The sequence below is a fragment of the Crinia signifera genome, chromosome 1 (assembly GCF_055691185.1).
Source record: "Crinia signifera chromosome 1, ASM5569118v1, whole genome shotgun sequence".
Classification (NCBI taxonomy): domain Eukaryota; kingdom Metazoa; phylum Chordata; class Amphibia; order Anura; family Myobatrachidae; genus Crinia; species Crinia signifera.
The window spans coordinates 350,511,890-350,529,852 of NC_139217.1; the positions used below are offsets into that span (position 1 = coordinate 350,511,890).

General features: G+C 44.4%; 1 protein-coding gene across 4 annotated transcripts in view; it reads left to right on the top strand.

Moving 5' to 3' along the window:
• Positions 1-438: 438 nt before the first annotated feature.
• Positions 439-17,963, top strand: part of BICDL1 (BICD family like cargo adaptor 1) — a 74,445-nt gene continuing 56,920 nt past the window's right edge. For 2 of the 4 annotated variants that reach the window (XR_014444463.1, XR_014444464.1), the window contains exons 1-2: positions 439-1,340; positions 3,958-4,173. Coding sequence is in view for 2 of the 4 variants with exons in the window: in XM_083147066.1 (XP_083003192.1) it covers positions 1,038-1,340; positions 3,958-4,173 (519 nt within the window). In the remaining 2 variants the exon portion in view is untranslated. The remainder of the gene's footprint in view (positions 1,341-3,957; positions 4,174-17,963) is intronic. The other 2 variants (XM_083147066.1, XM_083147074.1) reach the window with 2 other exon arrangements.

Genomic DNA, 17,963 nt, shown 5'->3' on the forward strand with positions numbered 1-17,963 from the left:
TGTGTACACACCTTAAGTTATTTGATGCAAAGTAAAAGATACATATTTGGAAACCAAAATATGTGCATAGAATAGTAAATGTACTCCATCACTTCTAAACTCTATATTATTGCATTTACGTATATGTTCTGTGGATTATCTGTGTAAATTCACATCCCATGCGATATGTCTAGTGGTTTTATGTTTTACAGCGGTTGAAAATTGGAAGCGGGTGACATCCACGGTTTGGCGACACCCTAAAATCAATCATTCCGATTTCTTAGAAGCCCAGTGCCGGGAAGAAGCCGGCAGCAGAGCTCAGCTGAGCCGCCGCTAGAGGTGCGCACATTTTACAGGGTCTCTCCACACAGCTGATCGCGCACCCGTCCTCGGCGCCCAATCAGCGGCCGCCCTGGAACAGGTGCCGCTGACGACACGGGCTGCGCGCGCACCACTGCCGCCAGGGTCTTGCAGGGATGGGTGCGGGGGAGCGCAGCGCTGAGGGGCAAAGAGAGCGCAGCAGCGCAGTGGTCCGTGGCCTCCGGGGCCGGGCACCCTTACTGTGAGCTCACAAGATCACGGGCAGCGGGGCTGGATCCCGGGTGCGGGGGGATGGGGCTGGGGTGATCGCTGGCACAGACTGGCAGAACTGCTGCCCGGCCGGGTGTGTGCGGCTGGCTGAGGGTGCGGTATTAGGCAGGTGCATTGCCCGGGTAGGAAAGAGACTGGTTGCTGGCTGAGGAGTGCCTGTTCCTAGACAGCGTCTGGGCCCCATTTGGGGTGCACACTGCCGGCTGCGGTGCCCGGGCTGAGTAGGTGTGTGCCCGGCGGATGGGTGCTGGGTGTACACCGGGCAATGTGAGCCTTGCTAGTCTGCGCACGGCTATTGCATTAGTTCTGTAGCGTGTGGGGTCATCGGACGCCCAAACTCCTGGTAGGAAAATCCCGGGCTGTAATCCTGCTGCCTCTGTGACCGGACACCGCTCTCCCTGCAGGACGCCGGCTCCTTCCCAGCCGAGGCTCCCAGCTTCAGCACCAGCCGCTCCGGACAGCGCCCTATGGAGCTCCCTCTCAGCCGGCGCTCTGCACCCTCCCCGGAACGGGCCGACCAGGCAGAGCTGGGGCATGGGCTGCTGGAGCTGGACGAAGAGTTAGTGCTGATGGCCGCAGAAGGCTATGGGGACACGGGGGAAGCCGAGGGCACAGGAGACGGGGAGGACCCGGCGCTGCTCTCAGTAATCCGGCAGAAGGAGAGGGACCTGATGCTGGCGGCCAGGCTGGGCAAAGCTCTGCTGGAGAGAAACCAGGACATGAGCCGGCGCTACGAGGAGATGCAGAGGGAGCTGACTGATAAACTTGAGGTCAGAGCTTATACAGGCAAATGTGTACATGTGAGAATGTATGTATGTATGTATGTATGTATGTATGTATTCATATATACATGTGCGTGTGATGGGCATGTCAGGCCTGGTCAGTGTGATGGATCCCTTCTCCTGCCAGCAACTGTGAGGATCATTACCACTATTACAGTGAGGACATGTCCAGATAGTGGAAATATGGGTTTTTGCAATGAATTGTTGGCTTTAGTGCTATCTTTGATTATTTGTGTGTATGAACATATCCCTGGTGAAGTCTGTCACATTAGTAGCATTCCTGGCATTTATATATTGTACATTAATAAAAAGCACATTTTTTTCCCAAAGAATAATAAATAACATATACGTATGTAGTGTGTAGTACTGCTCTCAAACCATGTATTCCATTTTTTATAAGGTTTGTCTGCCTTGAACTTTTATTTAAAAGACCTAAAGGGTTTTCTAACAGAATATTTCTTGTAAATAAAATATTATTCAGTATTCAATTTACTCTCTGATGCTGCACCTCAACAGGCCCCTGTAAATGTTATTCCAACAGGTGCTATCTGGGTCTTTGCCGGCCTAGGGCAGGCTCTGATCTAGTTGAACATACTATACCACCTTTCTACTGTATGGCGATGGGGATCCTATCAATATATGAAAAAGTAGCACACTATACTCTAATTCAAAAATTATTAGCACTAGGATTGGAAACTATTTATTGACATCATATTTCAAGTATTGGTAAGAACCCACATTTTTTTATTTTTTGATTGGTCATCTAATTGCCAATTTTGTATGGTGTATTTGTCCTTTAAAATCAATAACAGCTGGTAAGTGTTGGTAAAATATTAATATTGTCCTCAAATGTATAACATAAAAAATGCACTGTGGTACACCTTGCAGGATATGGCTGTTTACTAGTTACTGCTGGTTGGACAGATAAGAGGAGGGCTGTGCAATATACTGCAACTTTGTCCTTAATAAGCCTATCTGCGGCAGGCCAACTTTGGGGTACCAGACCAGTGGGGTACTACTATCTGAAATCAGTGGCGTAAGTTCGTCCCAGGCGCCCGGAGGCAAGATTTTTGTTGGTGCCCCCCCATCACCACTACTTTATTAAATATGATGTACAGAGCCGGCCCTAAGCGTAAATAGAACTTTGTGGGACCCATAGCAACATTTTAAAATGGCCCCTCTCTACCCCTACCCCATCCTTTGTCAGTACAATGCCCCGTAGGAGAATAGGAGACAGATGCGAGTTAGAGAGAAAGAGGGTTTCATGGAAAAAGAGGGAAGGAAAAGAAAGAGAGGGGTTTCAGGGAGAAAGGGATGAGAGAGAAAGGACATCAGAGGGACTACTAGAGGGAGGGTTTCAGGAGGTAGGGAGGTGCAAGAGAAAAGGCTGTAAATGGGAGTGAGAAAGTGTCAGTGAGGATAGTACAGAGAAAGTTCTGGAAACAGGGTAGTCTCTAGCTGATTGATGTGTAACTTGCTACAGCAACCGTGCAAACAGGTGTCATTATAAGGGTTTTAAATGACTGTGCAGGAACAACACTAACACTAAGTACACAGCTTTTGAACAATTCCTGTACAGCCACTTACTGTAATAAGTGCAGAGCACTCAGTGCTCACCGCAGCAACACAGTCCTGGACGCGTCAGGCAAACAGCATCTGCCTTGCCCAGAAGGCTACAGTCCGACCTGCAGAAATGCCACATTGAATCCCGGAAGTGCGCTAGGGGTTACAGCTCACGGGGATCAGCAGCAGGCTAGGTATTACAGCCTCGGACGCTCTTCCTTCAGCACACGCTGCACAGTGCTGGCCACATCATCCGCACACAGCTCTGGACGGCGACGCTGTAAGCGGCTGACAGGGAAGTGGAGCGCAAATCCTAGTAGCTTGCCGGGAGATGCAGTGACATGGAGGCAGCCAGTGATTGGGGGCAGGGGGAGCTGCGGACCCTTGATCAGCAAGGGTCCCATTGCAGCTGCACCCCCTGTAGTTACATCACTGCTTAGCGGGTCCACGCCCCGTGCATATCTACCTCGCGGGGACCCAGCGCAGCATGGGGCAATTCTACAGAGTCTCCCGCCCTGCTGGCACGGAACATAGGGAGGCAATGGAGCCAGTGCCCCCTTTAAGGCTGGCGCCCGGCGGCAGATGACTCCATTGCCTCCGGGAGTTCCGCCACTGTCTGAAATGACTATTACACTGGTCCTCTGTGTTGAGTCAGAATTGATGTAGTTAACAAGAGGGTTCTCCAGAAGCAGCTGGTGTGGAAATAATTTTAGAAGGAATGTGCCTGAGCAGTGAGCTCCTCCTCCCTTGGCTCATGCATCAACATGGAGGGATTTTCTCGTTAACTTCTACAGAAACGTCATGGTTAGATACTGGCTAAAAATACTGTATATTATAATTATCATTAGAGCCGATCATCAAAGAAGAATTATACTTTGTACATAAATCATATATATTGTGCCTTTAATATAAAATCTCCTAATTAAATCCATGTAGTCCTAAGCATAGGTGCTTATAAGGCATGTTACCTTTATATGTGAGGGAACACTAAACAGGAAGTTATATGGAAAATGTATCTGATTTGATGTATTTGGCTCTTCAGCATCTGGAGCAAGAGAAACATGAACTGAAACGGAGATTTGATAACCGTGAAGGGGAATGGGAAGGCAGAGTGTCTGAGCTGGAGAGTGATGTGAAGCAGCTACAGGAAGAGCTGGAAAAGCAGCAGGCGCATCTGAGAGAGGCAGATCGCGAGAAGACCTCAGCTGTCCAGGAATTGTCAGAACAGAACCAAAGACTTTTGGAGCAACTGACTAGGGTGAGTTTCACTGGCGTTCATGAGGCAAACTGTATAAACTAGCAGTATGCCTGTTTACCTTTATTTATGTCTGAGATTTCATCTTAGCCTTATTAAACAAGCATTTGTCATTTTCTGCATTATGACCAAACCCTTTTTTCTTCATACCAATTAAGAAATGAATTACCCACGGGAAGAACAAATATTTATCTATTCCTTTAACGTGACAAAAAATGAAACAATTAAGTATTTAACCACACACTGTATTATAGAGTTCCTTTCCCATTTCCCTACCTACTGTATGTCTCTCAGCCTTATTATCCTCTTGTATTTCTCCAGGCTCATTCTAGTCTGTCTCCCAGCCTCAAACCCCACCACAACCTTGTCTCTGAGTCACTCAGCCTCATTCCCTCACAGCCCAGGTTCTTCAGAACCTTTCCCGCATCCCCACTGTGTCATTACATAGATGCCTTAATGGTGAGGGATTTATGTACCCACTTGAGATTCATTTTTTCTAGAAAAGTAAAACAATGTGAACACGGAGCCAGTAATGATGCAACAAGCACATCGTTCTAAGTGCTCATAGCATGCACAAAATGTACTTATTTCTATTCCTATTTTGTACATCAAACTGTAATGCCATACACACTTAAACCCTAGGATGAACAACTAAACTAAGATCCTCATTTATTCACGTATGGTATTTCTTTGCTCTTTGAGCAGAAATATCTCAATATTCTGGATGGGCCTCTACTATAATTAATAGGTGTTTATCACAATAAAGGGGATAAAGATACTGTACGGTAAATAAACAGAAGAGAGACTTGAATAACAATTGTCCCTTGTTATTCAGTGGGAACTGATATTGCTAATAATACCAGTTGCCACAGAATATCAGAACCCAGGCGATCAAGGCAGGGAGAATGGAATAGGTAATGTTTAAAAATGTTTTAGTATCCCCGGGCAGGCAGAGGTTAGAACAGGGTCAAGGAAAAAAATACAGTATACAGGAGATAAGTCAGGCAATACACACACCTGCAGTGTAGATGCAAAGGTGACAGGCAAGGAATGAATTAAAATGTTTATTTATTTATTTATTAATTAACAGATTCTTATATACCGCAGCATATTCAGTTGCACTTTACAATAGGAGACAATGATAAAATAAACTGGGTATTTACAGTCCAAGGTATGAGGGCCCTGAAAACTTTCAATCTATAGGGAAGTAGGCATTGATACAAAAGGATAGATATTCTTTATTGCATATAGTTCACCAGAATGCAAAGGTTCCTGGTGTTCTTTTTGATACGGTGACCCAACAGTTTGGCCAGGAGGATGGAAAATGTGAAAAGGAAAGAGAGTGGATATATGTGGCCTGTACAGTGTGGATGTGGTTGGATAGGAACGTTATATGAAGGTTAAGTGGCTGGTTCTGGGATTTGATAAGCTTGCCTGAAGAGGTGAGTTTTCAGGGAACGCTTGTAGGTTTAAAAACTGGAGGAGAGTCTTATTGTGCGTGGTAGAGCATTCCACAGAGTGGGTGCAGCCTGAAGAAATCCACATCAGAATTATGATAGGTACCCTGAATTAAATGTTCTTATGATTATTAAGTTGATTCAGGGTGCCTTTTTATAATTCTCCCAGGTGATCATATGATCACACTAGTATTGAAATGCCTAACCTAAATTATGCAATGGTTTGGTTACTGATAAGGGCTGTAAGTCAGCTTTATATTGCAGTGAACACTGGTCAGTTGAAATTGTTGTAATGATGATCTGCTGACAGGAAACAAAGGTGGAAAATCGCCCGTCACATTTAGCACAAAATTTGTTGACTTTCTAAAACTATTCTGTGATAAATACAACAAACCTAAATTCACAAAATAACTTTAAAAATAAAACTGTATCCAGAAAAAAATATACAATAATTCAAATAGGAGAAAAAGGAGAGATATGGGGAAAAGAGAGCAAGAGAGTGTTGATGAGGAGCAAGAGAGACCTGTTGATGATAGAGAGCAAAAGAGAGATGAGGATGAGAGAGATAGAGGGCGGTATTCAATCTGAATACCGGCGACGTGCAGCGAATCCTGTTTAGGGTTCGCTGCACATTCGACACTGGTCGCCGCGTTCCGGAGCCTCGCCGGCTCCGGTATTCAACGAGTCAGGGGCTCGCTGCCCCTGACCGGCGAATATGAGCTCCTGCGGCGAACGTCGCAGGGAGCCTGAGGACGGTGGCAGGCAGGGAGATGGAAGTCTCCCTGCCTGCCCCAGAACGTTTGTGGGGGGGGGGGGTGGGCTCCCCGGGTGCCAGGCAGCACAGGCTGCCCCCCCGGGGGTGCCAGCAGGGGACCGGGTATATTCACTACACCCGATCATGAATATGTAATGATCGGGTGAAGTGAATATATGAATATCTAATGAGCGGCTCGGCTCCGGCCCCCTGCTGGCTCGTCTGTGTAAAAAAAAAAAATTTTTTTTTTAAAAATTAAATATATATTCATGTGCTTACAGCACATGAATAAAAATAGCATGCCCTTCCTCAGAATAAAATTCCAGATTTTTTTACACCAATTGTAAAAAACAAAACACTTTATTTGAAAAGTTCACATTCCACTTCACCATAAAAAGATAGCGATTGCTACTCGGTGAATCATGGCGAAAAAAACCTTGAAATGTATTCGCCATCTGGTCATTGAATAGGGTGATTCACCATTTTAGTCAGAAATTCGCCTTACAGCACAAAATCGCCATAAAAACCTGGCGAATCAGCCTCATTGAATACCGCCCAGAGAGCGGGGATAAGAAAGATGAGAGAGATGAGGATAGGAGAGAGAGAGGTGGTTAGACAGAGATGTGGATGAGAGAGAAAGCAAGAGATCAGGACAAGGGAGAGATGAGGATTGAAGAGAGTGGTGGGGAGAGATCTCTCCCAGGCTGATGACGAGTATTTTCAGGCTGCAGATGCTTCCCTGTAGTGCCTGCCAAAGCCACTGCTATCAATTTAAAAACCATTCACAATCAGAGCCTGTCCTGACCTCCCATTGACCTACGGTCTGCAGCCAACAGGGATAGCCGCCACCCCACCCCCCTCCTTCATTGTTATTACATTTACTTACTGGTGCCAGTGTCCGTGAGCTTTGAGCTTAAACACTGTACCATCAGCACCAGTAAGTTGAGTTTTTACTGCACCAGTAACCGGGCCCCAGTACAGATTCAGCCTTATTGGCGGCCCCCCCGGTACTACGCCACCTGACGCAGCAATTCAAGGGTTGCTCCATTTAGCCATACACAGCGGTGACATTACGGTTATGCTGTTCAGTCATTTTGACGGGCTGGTAGCTAATATGGGATAAAGCGACTCCTGTTGTAAATTATATCAATATAAGAAGTCACTGTGGAGTGAACATAAAAGAGCAGTAATCCAAGGTCATTTATTATATCTATTCTACTACAGTAATTGTACTTCTTGTAATACATAAAATATGAACATTCAACGATGACATCCAAACTTATTGTTTATGCAAGTATTATTTCCTTACATGAACATCACTTGTGTAATATAACTACTTTATAACCACTGCTCCCGGGATTATATAACTTCACCAGATACATTAGATACTAACTAGTGATTGGATTCCTGAATGCCTGTATGAAAGGATACGCCTGCTTCATCTTTGTCTGAAGACAGTCTATATATAGATCTAGAAATAAAGCTAAGCTCAATCTGAAAAAAGGTATAATAGGATTTCAGCCTGAGTTTGCCAAGTGATTTCCATCTGCCATCATATCAGGCCAGGAGTACATCACACAGTGTTAGAGTCTGCAAATGTATGTGTTGTCAGTATGTAAGTCACAATGCTGTACTAAATTGTTATTCCATATTACCTGTGTAAAATGTGCTAGTTTCATGCACACACTTACATGTCAGACCTGTATGAATATAAATAAGAGCATGCTTTATCACATTATGCATCACAGTAACCTGTCTACTTGCAAACTAGGGTTAGGTTTAAGTGGAGGGGTAAGGGGTTAAGGTTAGGCTGCTAGAACGGAGGTTTTAGGTGGGGGCAGAGGGAGAGTAAGTATACCTGACCTGACTCCTGTCAGCATCCCAAAGGAGGGTTCCTTCAGGATGCCAGCATCAGTATTAGTTCTGATAGACGTCATCCTGACCGCTGGTCAACCGCATGTATCCCTACAACTTATTCACTCACTGGTCATCTCACAGCTCGACTATTGCAACATTCTCCGGTACTTGTGTATTATCACGGCGCCCATCACATTGCATACCATAAGGCTTAATATGGTATGCAATGAGATGAGATGTGCTGCGATGGGACCCGATCATATACAATTTAAAATTGTATACCATTGTATATGGCATACAATGAGATGAGATGAGATGAGATTTTAAATTGTATAAGCACACTAATGGTTGCTTTCAATGTTAATTGGCGCCCATATAAGATTTTTAATTGTATAAGCACCCTAATGGGTGCTTACAATGTTAAATGCACCCCCACGCCACCCCACTATCAACGCCAACCAGAAGCGTGGCGAGCGCAGCGTAATACATGTAATGTAAAACGCAGCCCCTCGCGGGGCTCTCTGCGCTCGCCACGCTTTGGGCACTATATAGAATCAACTCCATGCCGACATGGATAGTGGGAGTATGAAAAGGTCGGAGGACGCGTACCGCCGCCCCTCACGGGCTCGCTGCGCTCGCCACGCTTCGGGTTGGCGTTGATAGTGGTGGTGGCGTGGGGGTGCATTTAACATTGTAAGCACCCATTAGGGTGCTTATACAATTAAAAATCTTATAGGGGGGCCAATTAACATTGAAAGCACCCATTAGTGTGCTTATACAATTTAAAATCTCATCTCATTGTATGCCATTGTATGCCATATACAATGGTATACAATTTTAAATTGTATAAGATGCCATAAGATGGAAATCGTGGGTGCCGTGCTAATACACAAGTACCCATTCTCCTCATTGGCCTCACATGTTCCTTGCTCACTCCCCTACAATCTGTTCTCAACTCTGCAGTTAAACTTATCTTCCTCTCCTGCCCCTTCCACAAAATCTGCACTGGCTCCTATTCCCCTAAAGGATTTTCTTCAAACTCCTTACCCTGACAATACAAGGCCATCTCTTACTCAACTTCTCCCTACATCTGCTATTCACAAAGCGGGTCACTGTGGAGATGTACCGTACTTCTCGAGCATCACCCTTGCTCCATGCCTAAATCACTCCATCATACAGATTTAAAATCTTAGTATGGCTTAATCGATACTTAAATGGGAACTGGCACTGAAGCTTAATGCTTCCCGGGACCCATATTGGTTAAGCCCCTGCATCCTCTATGGACCTCAGTAACAGGCAGAATGCGCAGACAAAACCTGTCTGCTGAGTCCAAACACTGCGTAAGGGACTGCCAGAGGAAACAGCCCAGGATACCGGATCACATAGCTGGAAATGTGTACAAAAATTGCTACTAGTCAGAGCTATATATATCATTGAACTTAGCAATGTATAATGATAAGTGACAATGCATTTTTTGTTATTTACATCAACAGAACCCACAGTGAGATACGGGGAGTTACGCAGATACTATGGGGGAAATATACTAAGGTGGGAGTTCTATTTCACATGTGATGTTGCTATGGGCAACCAATCAGAATCTACTTCTTATTTATTTAGCACCTGCTAGAAGATAATAGATAGTATCCAGTGGCGTAGCTACATATGTGGAAGACCCTGCGGCGGCTTGGGGGAGCGGTGCCAGCTTGGTTTGCGGTGGGTGCCGCCGGCTGAACTGACAGGCGACCCAGGCAGCAGTGAGCTCTGAGCTAGTCCTGACCTGTACATATCTAATGAGCAGGGACCCAGTGCAGTGCATATTGAATGAGCAGGTCAACGCCCCGTGCATATGTAATGAGCAGGTCTCTCTCACTGCTGCCTGGGTCACCTGTCAGCGGGGCCCGTAGTCCATCGCCTCGCCCCTTCCTTCGCCGGAATTTTTTTGGGCAGGGGGGAGAAAAATTTCTAGCTACGCCACTGATAGTATCTGTGAATTCTGATGTGAAGTAGAACACCCATCTTAGTAAATGTCTCCCTATGTGGCCATGATACTGTTAGATATCTCCCCCCAGGGGAAGCACACAAATCTTGTGTGGCCATTACACTGTGAGATATTTCCCCATGGGAAGCACACAGCTATCGTTTTGCCATTACACTGAAAAATATCTTCCCATATCATGTGGCCATACACTGGGTGGGAGGTACAGTACTATGCAGCAAATATGCAACGTGATAAATCACAAATAGGTCCCTCTCAGAGGGAACACAAAAAAGGCTTCTATTGGGGCCATGATACATTAAGGAGCTTTGTATATATTATTAACAGTTATTTATATAGTGCACACATACTCTGCAACCCTTTACAGAAAGAATATTTGAACATTCACATCAGTCCCTGCCCCAGTGGAGCTTACAATCTATATTCCCTACCACATGTACATACACACACAGACATTTTAGGGTTCATTTTGTAGCCTACCAGTATATTTTTTGGGATTGTGGGAAGAAACCGGAGTACCCGGAGGAAACCCACACGTATGGGGAGAATATACAAACTCTGCACAGTTAGGGTCATGGTGGGAATGGAACCCATGACCTCAGCGCTGTGAAGCAGTAATGCTAACCAGTACACCATCGGTGCTGCTTATACATGGGAATTGTGACCAAAACTCAGAAAGCAGCTCACTGGAAGTGTCAGGCCTAGGGTTACAGTTTGAAGTTAGATTCAGAGTTAAGTGCTGGATAAGGTATAATGTTATAATAATGTATATATATATAATTAAATTATATATAAATTATTTATATACAGTATAATTTAAGGTTAATCATATATGTATTAATCTGTTTGTGTGTCTCCGAAACACTGACATCTGTCGGCAGTGAGTGAAACTACATCTCTTTCTCTCTCACATATGCCCAAACACAGATGCAATCACAAGGTAGCAGACTAGCTTTCGAAGCGGGCTTACTAGTTGTATTATATTTTTCTTTGTAGCAGGATTACCTTGATCAGCTACTAGAATTGATGCAGGGTTTCACCTGTCTATATTATATAACTAAGTAGTACTGTATATCCATGCTTGGCCACAGGTGACTTAGGGCCTGATTCTGACCTGTTCACCAGGCTGCGTATACTCGCAGCCTAGCAAACACGCCAGCACCACCTGCCACGCCGCCTGGACCACCCGCAGCCCCTCGCTAGCATGCGGGGGAATGTGTATGAGAACACATCCCCTCGCATGCGGCTGAAGGGGAGATAAGTCATTCAATGGTCGCCGTCCATCAAATGATTTTTCTCCCCTTCAGAAGTAAAAGTCAGTCTGAACTAACTTATCCTTGCCACTGATAGCCGATAAGGGGACAGGCGCTGATGTCAGACGCTTTACCCAAGCAGGGAACGCCCAGCGTTTATATGGGGATGCCCTCCCCCTCTGGAGAAAACTTTTCTGCAAGTGTGAAACTCGCCAAAGTTGTCACTCCCGGGGTTTTACATGCGCATAAACGTGCATGCGCAAACCCAAAACATTGGGGAAGGGGCTGAATTTGTCCAACTAGGAGTGGGTCTGAATCAGCCCCTTAATTAGCACCTCAGTCAATTTGATTTAACAATCTGTGATGAGCCATAGATATATGTGGACTGTTGGGGCGCTAAGAGGACCGCGTTGGGGAACCTCTGTTCTATCTGCATCCAATAGAGAACAAACAACATAAATGTTGCATGACTAGTCTGAATACAAAAAGACACAAGCATCTAATGGTTGTTTTGTCCCTGTTGTTGCGCCACAAGGCATGATTTATGGTTCTAGATATTTCACTTGTTCAGATGCCGGAATAGTTACTAAATATATAAATGAGCTGCTGGCCAGGACACAATCAACTTTAATAAGAAGGTACTTTTCTCTTCACCACTGTTACTTGCTTAGTCTAGCTTTATAATCCAAAGTTTGCACAAGCATTTGTTTATGTAAATCACACAATACACTAATTATCTTCATTGGCATATCCAGACACACCAGGATGGAGCAGATTGGTCAGTGCAGGAGTGTCCGTGCGAGCAGCATGGGCACTGGGCAAGCAGGGATGATGATGGGTGCAGGAAGTCCACAAAAGCTGAAAGCAGACAGAGGAGATAGAGCAGGGAGTGTCAGGAGCAGGAAAGTAGTTTTCCTACTCCAATGCTCAACATCAAGATATTTCTGATCAGAGTAATGATTGGAGAAGGGAATCTGGGACACCATTAAAGGGCCGGATGTGACCGGATGACCTTATTCCATTAAGTGTTACAGATGTACATGGAAGTTGCTCTGTATTGAGCAATTTAGGTGGATTAACTTCACCACTCCTGGTTTATAGGGATTATATTCCACTGTCAGTAACCACCTAGTACTGAATCACCCCACTGAGTTTGGGATTGGAGGCCAAAATATAGTTCAGCATCTGCAATATACATTTATATCCGATATTGATTAGCTGTTGGAGTTCACTCAGCAAGAAACTGTATGTGGGCCATACATCAGAAAGATATCTTTCCAAACAGTTTAATGATAGTTGGAATGATGACTTGCCCTACTAGTTGTGAAAATAAAAATGTTTTATTTCCCCCAATTTCTTGTTTTATTTTAAGGAAATCTTTCACCCAACTAAACAGTAAGTAAGCAGCCACTGGCCATGTCTGGCTAATTGTTCACCACCCAGGTGCCCATTGCTTGCTATCAGTTATGACGGTGGAGTGCTGGGGAGAACCAAGGGCATCACTGACAGGCTGCTGATCTTGTTATCCTGGGATCATTGGTGACAGTGGGAAAAAAGCAGATTACAGGTGGTTTTGTTTATCCCTAAGCGCAGAACTCCACATTATATCCTATGGAAAGACAGGAAGTACAGTTATAAAATGCAGCATAGGGAATACAGGATAGGTCTGCTGCACCCTCAATGTTTGACAAATGCAACAGGGCCCTAGAGGATATATTGGGTGAGATTTAATAGGATGAGAGATTCAGAAAATGAGAGATTTGGGGAGAAATCAGTTTTTTTAAAGCGGCAATCATTTACAAAGCAAAACAAGTTTAATTTCTCAGTGTAAATGATTGCCGCTTTAAAAAACCTGGAGATTTCTTACCAAATATCTCACTTTCTGAATCTATCATCCTATTAAATCTCACCCATTATCTCCAAGGCCAGCAGGACTTTTTCCAAACAATGGGATCTGTATCCAGATCTCTTGCATCATATCCCATGTGCTCATCACACTTCCGTATATGAAACACTTTCACATATTTTCCAAGGACACTTTACTCCTGAGTCAGTGTATTGGATACACTGACTCAGAAGTAACGTGTCCTTGGTCACTTCTGCCAACCAATAAATACATACACATCTACAACTATAATTCCTTTTATGTATACTCAGTGGATTAGCATTGCTTTGAAATGCTCCCTTTCAATTGTATTTCTACCTAACTTCTACAGTCTGCCTAATAAAAGAGCATGATAAGAAAGGCTTCTAACCTGAAGAATAGGGGGATTTCATTGGCAGATTGTCAATACTGAAATAGTCCTTTCCAGTGACAAGCATTTCTAACCTGTGACTGGTTCATGAAATTAGGTAGGTAAATATGTACTTCCTGTATGCAGTGCCACCAACAGGGGACATCTGTACTGATCCCCGACCTTGGGGGCCCCAAGGTTCAGAGCGATTCACAGGCTGTAAGCATAGCTGCGGCAGTGTAGAACCTAGCAGTGGTTTTTACAGGTGCTGGCTGGCCGCCCGCCTGGATTCCTGGAAGGGAACTTACTCAGACCCCCTTCAGTAACCCCCCTGAGCCTGTCACCTGTCCAGCTCAATGCAGCGCCCTCTCTCCTGCACTTCTCAGCAGTGGCGACGAACTATACACCTAGGAGGAGTAGGACTGCAGGAGAAAAACAGGCACCAGGGAGGTGCATTAGTACAAGTGACAGTGTGGAAACCCCACAGTGCGGAAACATGAATAAGGCCCTGACAGTTGCAGTGCGCTAAAAGTTATAAATGTTATATCAAACCTCCTACCCATTCCCTACCACTGTTTGGAATTAAATAAATGCTTCCATTTTCTCCTAAAATACTGTGTTGTTTAAATTATGAGAGCAAGGCACATGGCTTAAGGTCAACATGGGCCAAGGTCGACATGGGTTTAGGTAGACAGTCATTAGGTCAACATGAGTTTTCCACTGTTTTTTGAGCCGACATGTGCCGACAGGCGGTATTTCATGCCCTACCATCCACTAGGGCGTGGTGGGAGAACAAAATAGTGTGCCGAGCGTAGCGAGGCACCATGCCCGAAACAAGGGGCTGTGGTTCAACTCCAACTGTGTCCATGTCGACTGTGTTGACATTCGGGTAAAAAAAAAAACAGTGAAAAACTCATGTCGACCTAATGACTGTCGACCTAAACCCATGTCGACCTTAAGTCATGTCAACCTTAAGTCATGTCGACCTTGACCCATGTCGACCTTTAACCCTGTCGACCTTGGGGCCAGTCGACCTTCCGGGGTCGACCTAATGACTGTAGACCTAAGTCTGGTCTGACAGATGTACCGATTCCTGTAGCATAAGCCTGGTATTCTATTCTATACATCTTATTAGTCGGTATGCAGTCATTAGATCTACAGGTCGCCATGGTCAAAAGGTTGACAGTCAAAATTTCGACATGGTCAAAAGGTCAACATGAAAAAAAGGTCAACATGATTTTTTATGATTTAAAAAATAAAAAGAAGAAATTACTTTTTCATAGTTTACCATCATGTGGACCCAGAGTTAGATTATAATCGTGAGGCACTGTGCCCGAAGCATGGTGAGAGAAGTGAGCCATGCAAGGGGACACAGTACACGTATACAATGTCTATGTCGACCTTTGTCGACATATACGCCCAAAAAACAATAAAATCTCATCCTATGTCGACCATTTGAATGACAACCTTTTTACCCGGTCAACCTTTTGACTTTAGAGCTAGACATTGTAGATCTAATATACCTTAACCAATTATTCAGAGTTTATTTTTGGTAAAGATGCACCTAATTCATTTTCTGCAATGACTAAATGCACATCATCTCTCTTTCTGCATATTGAATGCCAGTACATTTTTTCTTGATAGGGAATATGGTAAATTTTAATTGAAACAATTAATTGTAGAGGTATACTGAGCAGATTGAAATCGCTTATAATGTAACCAATGCTTGTACAGGTGGTACAATGAGGTATTTCGCCTTCTTGGACCACTGTCCCATTTTGGTAACTGGTCTAATGAGAACTACAGGAATCATTTTAGAGCATTTTCATGTAATTGTTAGATGGCCTATACACTGCATAGTATACATTGGAATGTTTATCCAGTTCCACACTGGGGGTCAGCTGTATCAAGCTTCAAAAATTGATAAAGTGGAAAGTGATAAACAACCAGCCAATCTGCTCCTACCTGTCAATTTTCAAACTCAGCCCATAACATGGCAGTTACGAGCTGATTGGCTGGCTGTTTATCACTCCATTTTATTACTTTGTGAAGTGTGATACATCTGGCCCTGGGAATGCATAAATTTTGTTTGCACAGAACTGCTGGATATGGTAGCGTAGTTCAGAAGACAGCATAGACCTGTGCTGTCCTTAAAGCCCTCATTATTACCTGCATACATCATAGGGGTCGATCCTATTACACCCGAAGGGTGCGGATGCGCCCGGTGTTTGCGAATTGTCACAACACCGGGTGCACTTTGCGGATGAAAACTTCTCGCACCTCCATATAGGTGTGAGCAATTTCCAGCTAATTCGGCCCTGCAAAGGGTGCGAGTTAGAGTTAAAACTGGAACTCGCACCCTTTGGGGGTTAATAAGAACGGCCCCATAGAGTGCAATAAGGAAATAAGGCTCTTAAATAAGAGTAATCACATTAGTCATACATTTTTTCTCGCAATACACACTTTAAACATAATAACATGAGGTAATAATTACACAGAAATACAGTTGCAGTGCTAGGTAATATTTATACTGTGATGTTTGTGGGGTTAGAAAATGAAATATTTAGCCATGTTAGAGCTTTTTCCTATGTACGGTATACTATTTTACATTACATAATAAATATTGTGGCTAGCCTCCTGTAGAAAATTATTATCTAATTCTATACTCAATTACATCATTTATTCATTATTTTTTGTACCAGATGGAAAACTTTTTGCACCTCCTTGTGTTTTACCATTTTCTCTAATGTAGGGTACACACCAGGACGACCCGCTCACGATGCACATCGTGAGCGGGTTGTCAGTGGCTCGTCCGACCCGCTCACGGTGACGCGGGGGGGCACGACCTGCTCACGATGTGCACCGTGAGCGGGTCCGATCCGATGGCGACCCGCACCCGGCTGTATGGTCGTCATTGAGATCCTACCTGCAGGAGGTAGGATCTCAATAACGACCGACCGACCCGCGGGACCGCGCATCGGATCGGTATCGGTCCACACCAGGACAGAAAAGGGCCCAATCAGCACACAATCTACATCCAATTGGTCGGAATTGGATCTAGATTGAGGGGATCGGGCCCTAGTCGTCCTGGTGTGTACCCAGCATAAGCGATTAGCACATGAAGTAAAGTGTAATGTGTGCTTTTGTTAAACCACACTTGTTTTCTGCCAGATAGTTCAGGGGGAATTCAATTCAGTGCTGCAAGACATCAACATGATCAATGTATACATTAGGGAAAATTAATGAACATAATGGATCCTTCAACTGAATTTTCTGGAGTCACTTTGTAGCCTTCACACTGAATTGAATTCCCCCCTAAATGTCCAGTAGTGAGTCTTGTTGGCTTTAAGAGATACTGAAATCTTAATTCCAGTTGCTAGGCTACACCATATTATACTGTCATAGTCTGGTGATGTTACCATAGAGACGTGGTTATATTGCTGTTCTCCTGAGTTTAGAGAAAACGTGCCTGTGACATCAGAAATATTACTCAGACATCACTCACTGTTGAAAACTATTAAGCTGAATGCAATGTAACAGTTTCACTACCAAAATAGATTGGATTACTTTGTGGATCAGTGCTTGGCGGTTTAGTGCTGCAAGCTGCCAATGATTGCATGGCCAAGTTGTATTCATTCTTTTTGCCAGTGTTCAGTGCAATTATGCTGAGCAAAGGAGTGATATAGTTATGGTGGTTTTCTGTATTTGGGCACAACACAGTCTTTTGAACTACCAAAGTCCGCAGCAATTGTTTTACAAGTTTGCCTGCCACATAATATATTTATACGTAACTACGGTCCTCATTTATAGTGTGAGAGTACAGAAAGTCAACTCACACCGTTAGGTGATACTCACGACGCACGACCGACACAGGTTGGGAATATTCAGAACACACTGTGGGCATGACTGTAAAAGAATGAAAATAAAACCTGTAAACCACTGGCTGTCCCCGCCTTAATATGGGTGAGTGCCGTTGGCATTTACAGGTGGCTGCGAAAATCATCATTGGCACAAGGCCTCAGCCACCTAAACTTCACCTACTCGCACTGAATGGTGTATTAATTGAGACTCTCACACGGCCATGGGAGAGCCACTGACCAGCGCGCCGCTCGGGGACATTACACACACAGTGGAACTTACTTCAGCTATTCTTGTCACCTTGCTAGAGTATCCCTGCACCTAGGGGAAAGAAACACAACAGCCTCTCTACAAAACTACGCTAGCTAACCAACAATCTGTTCC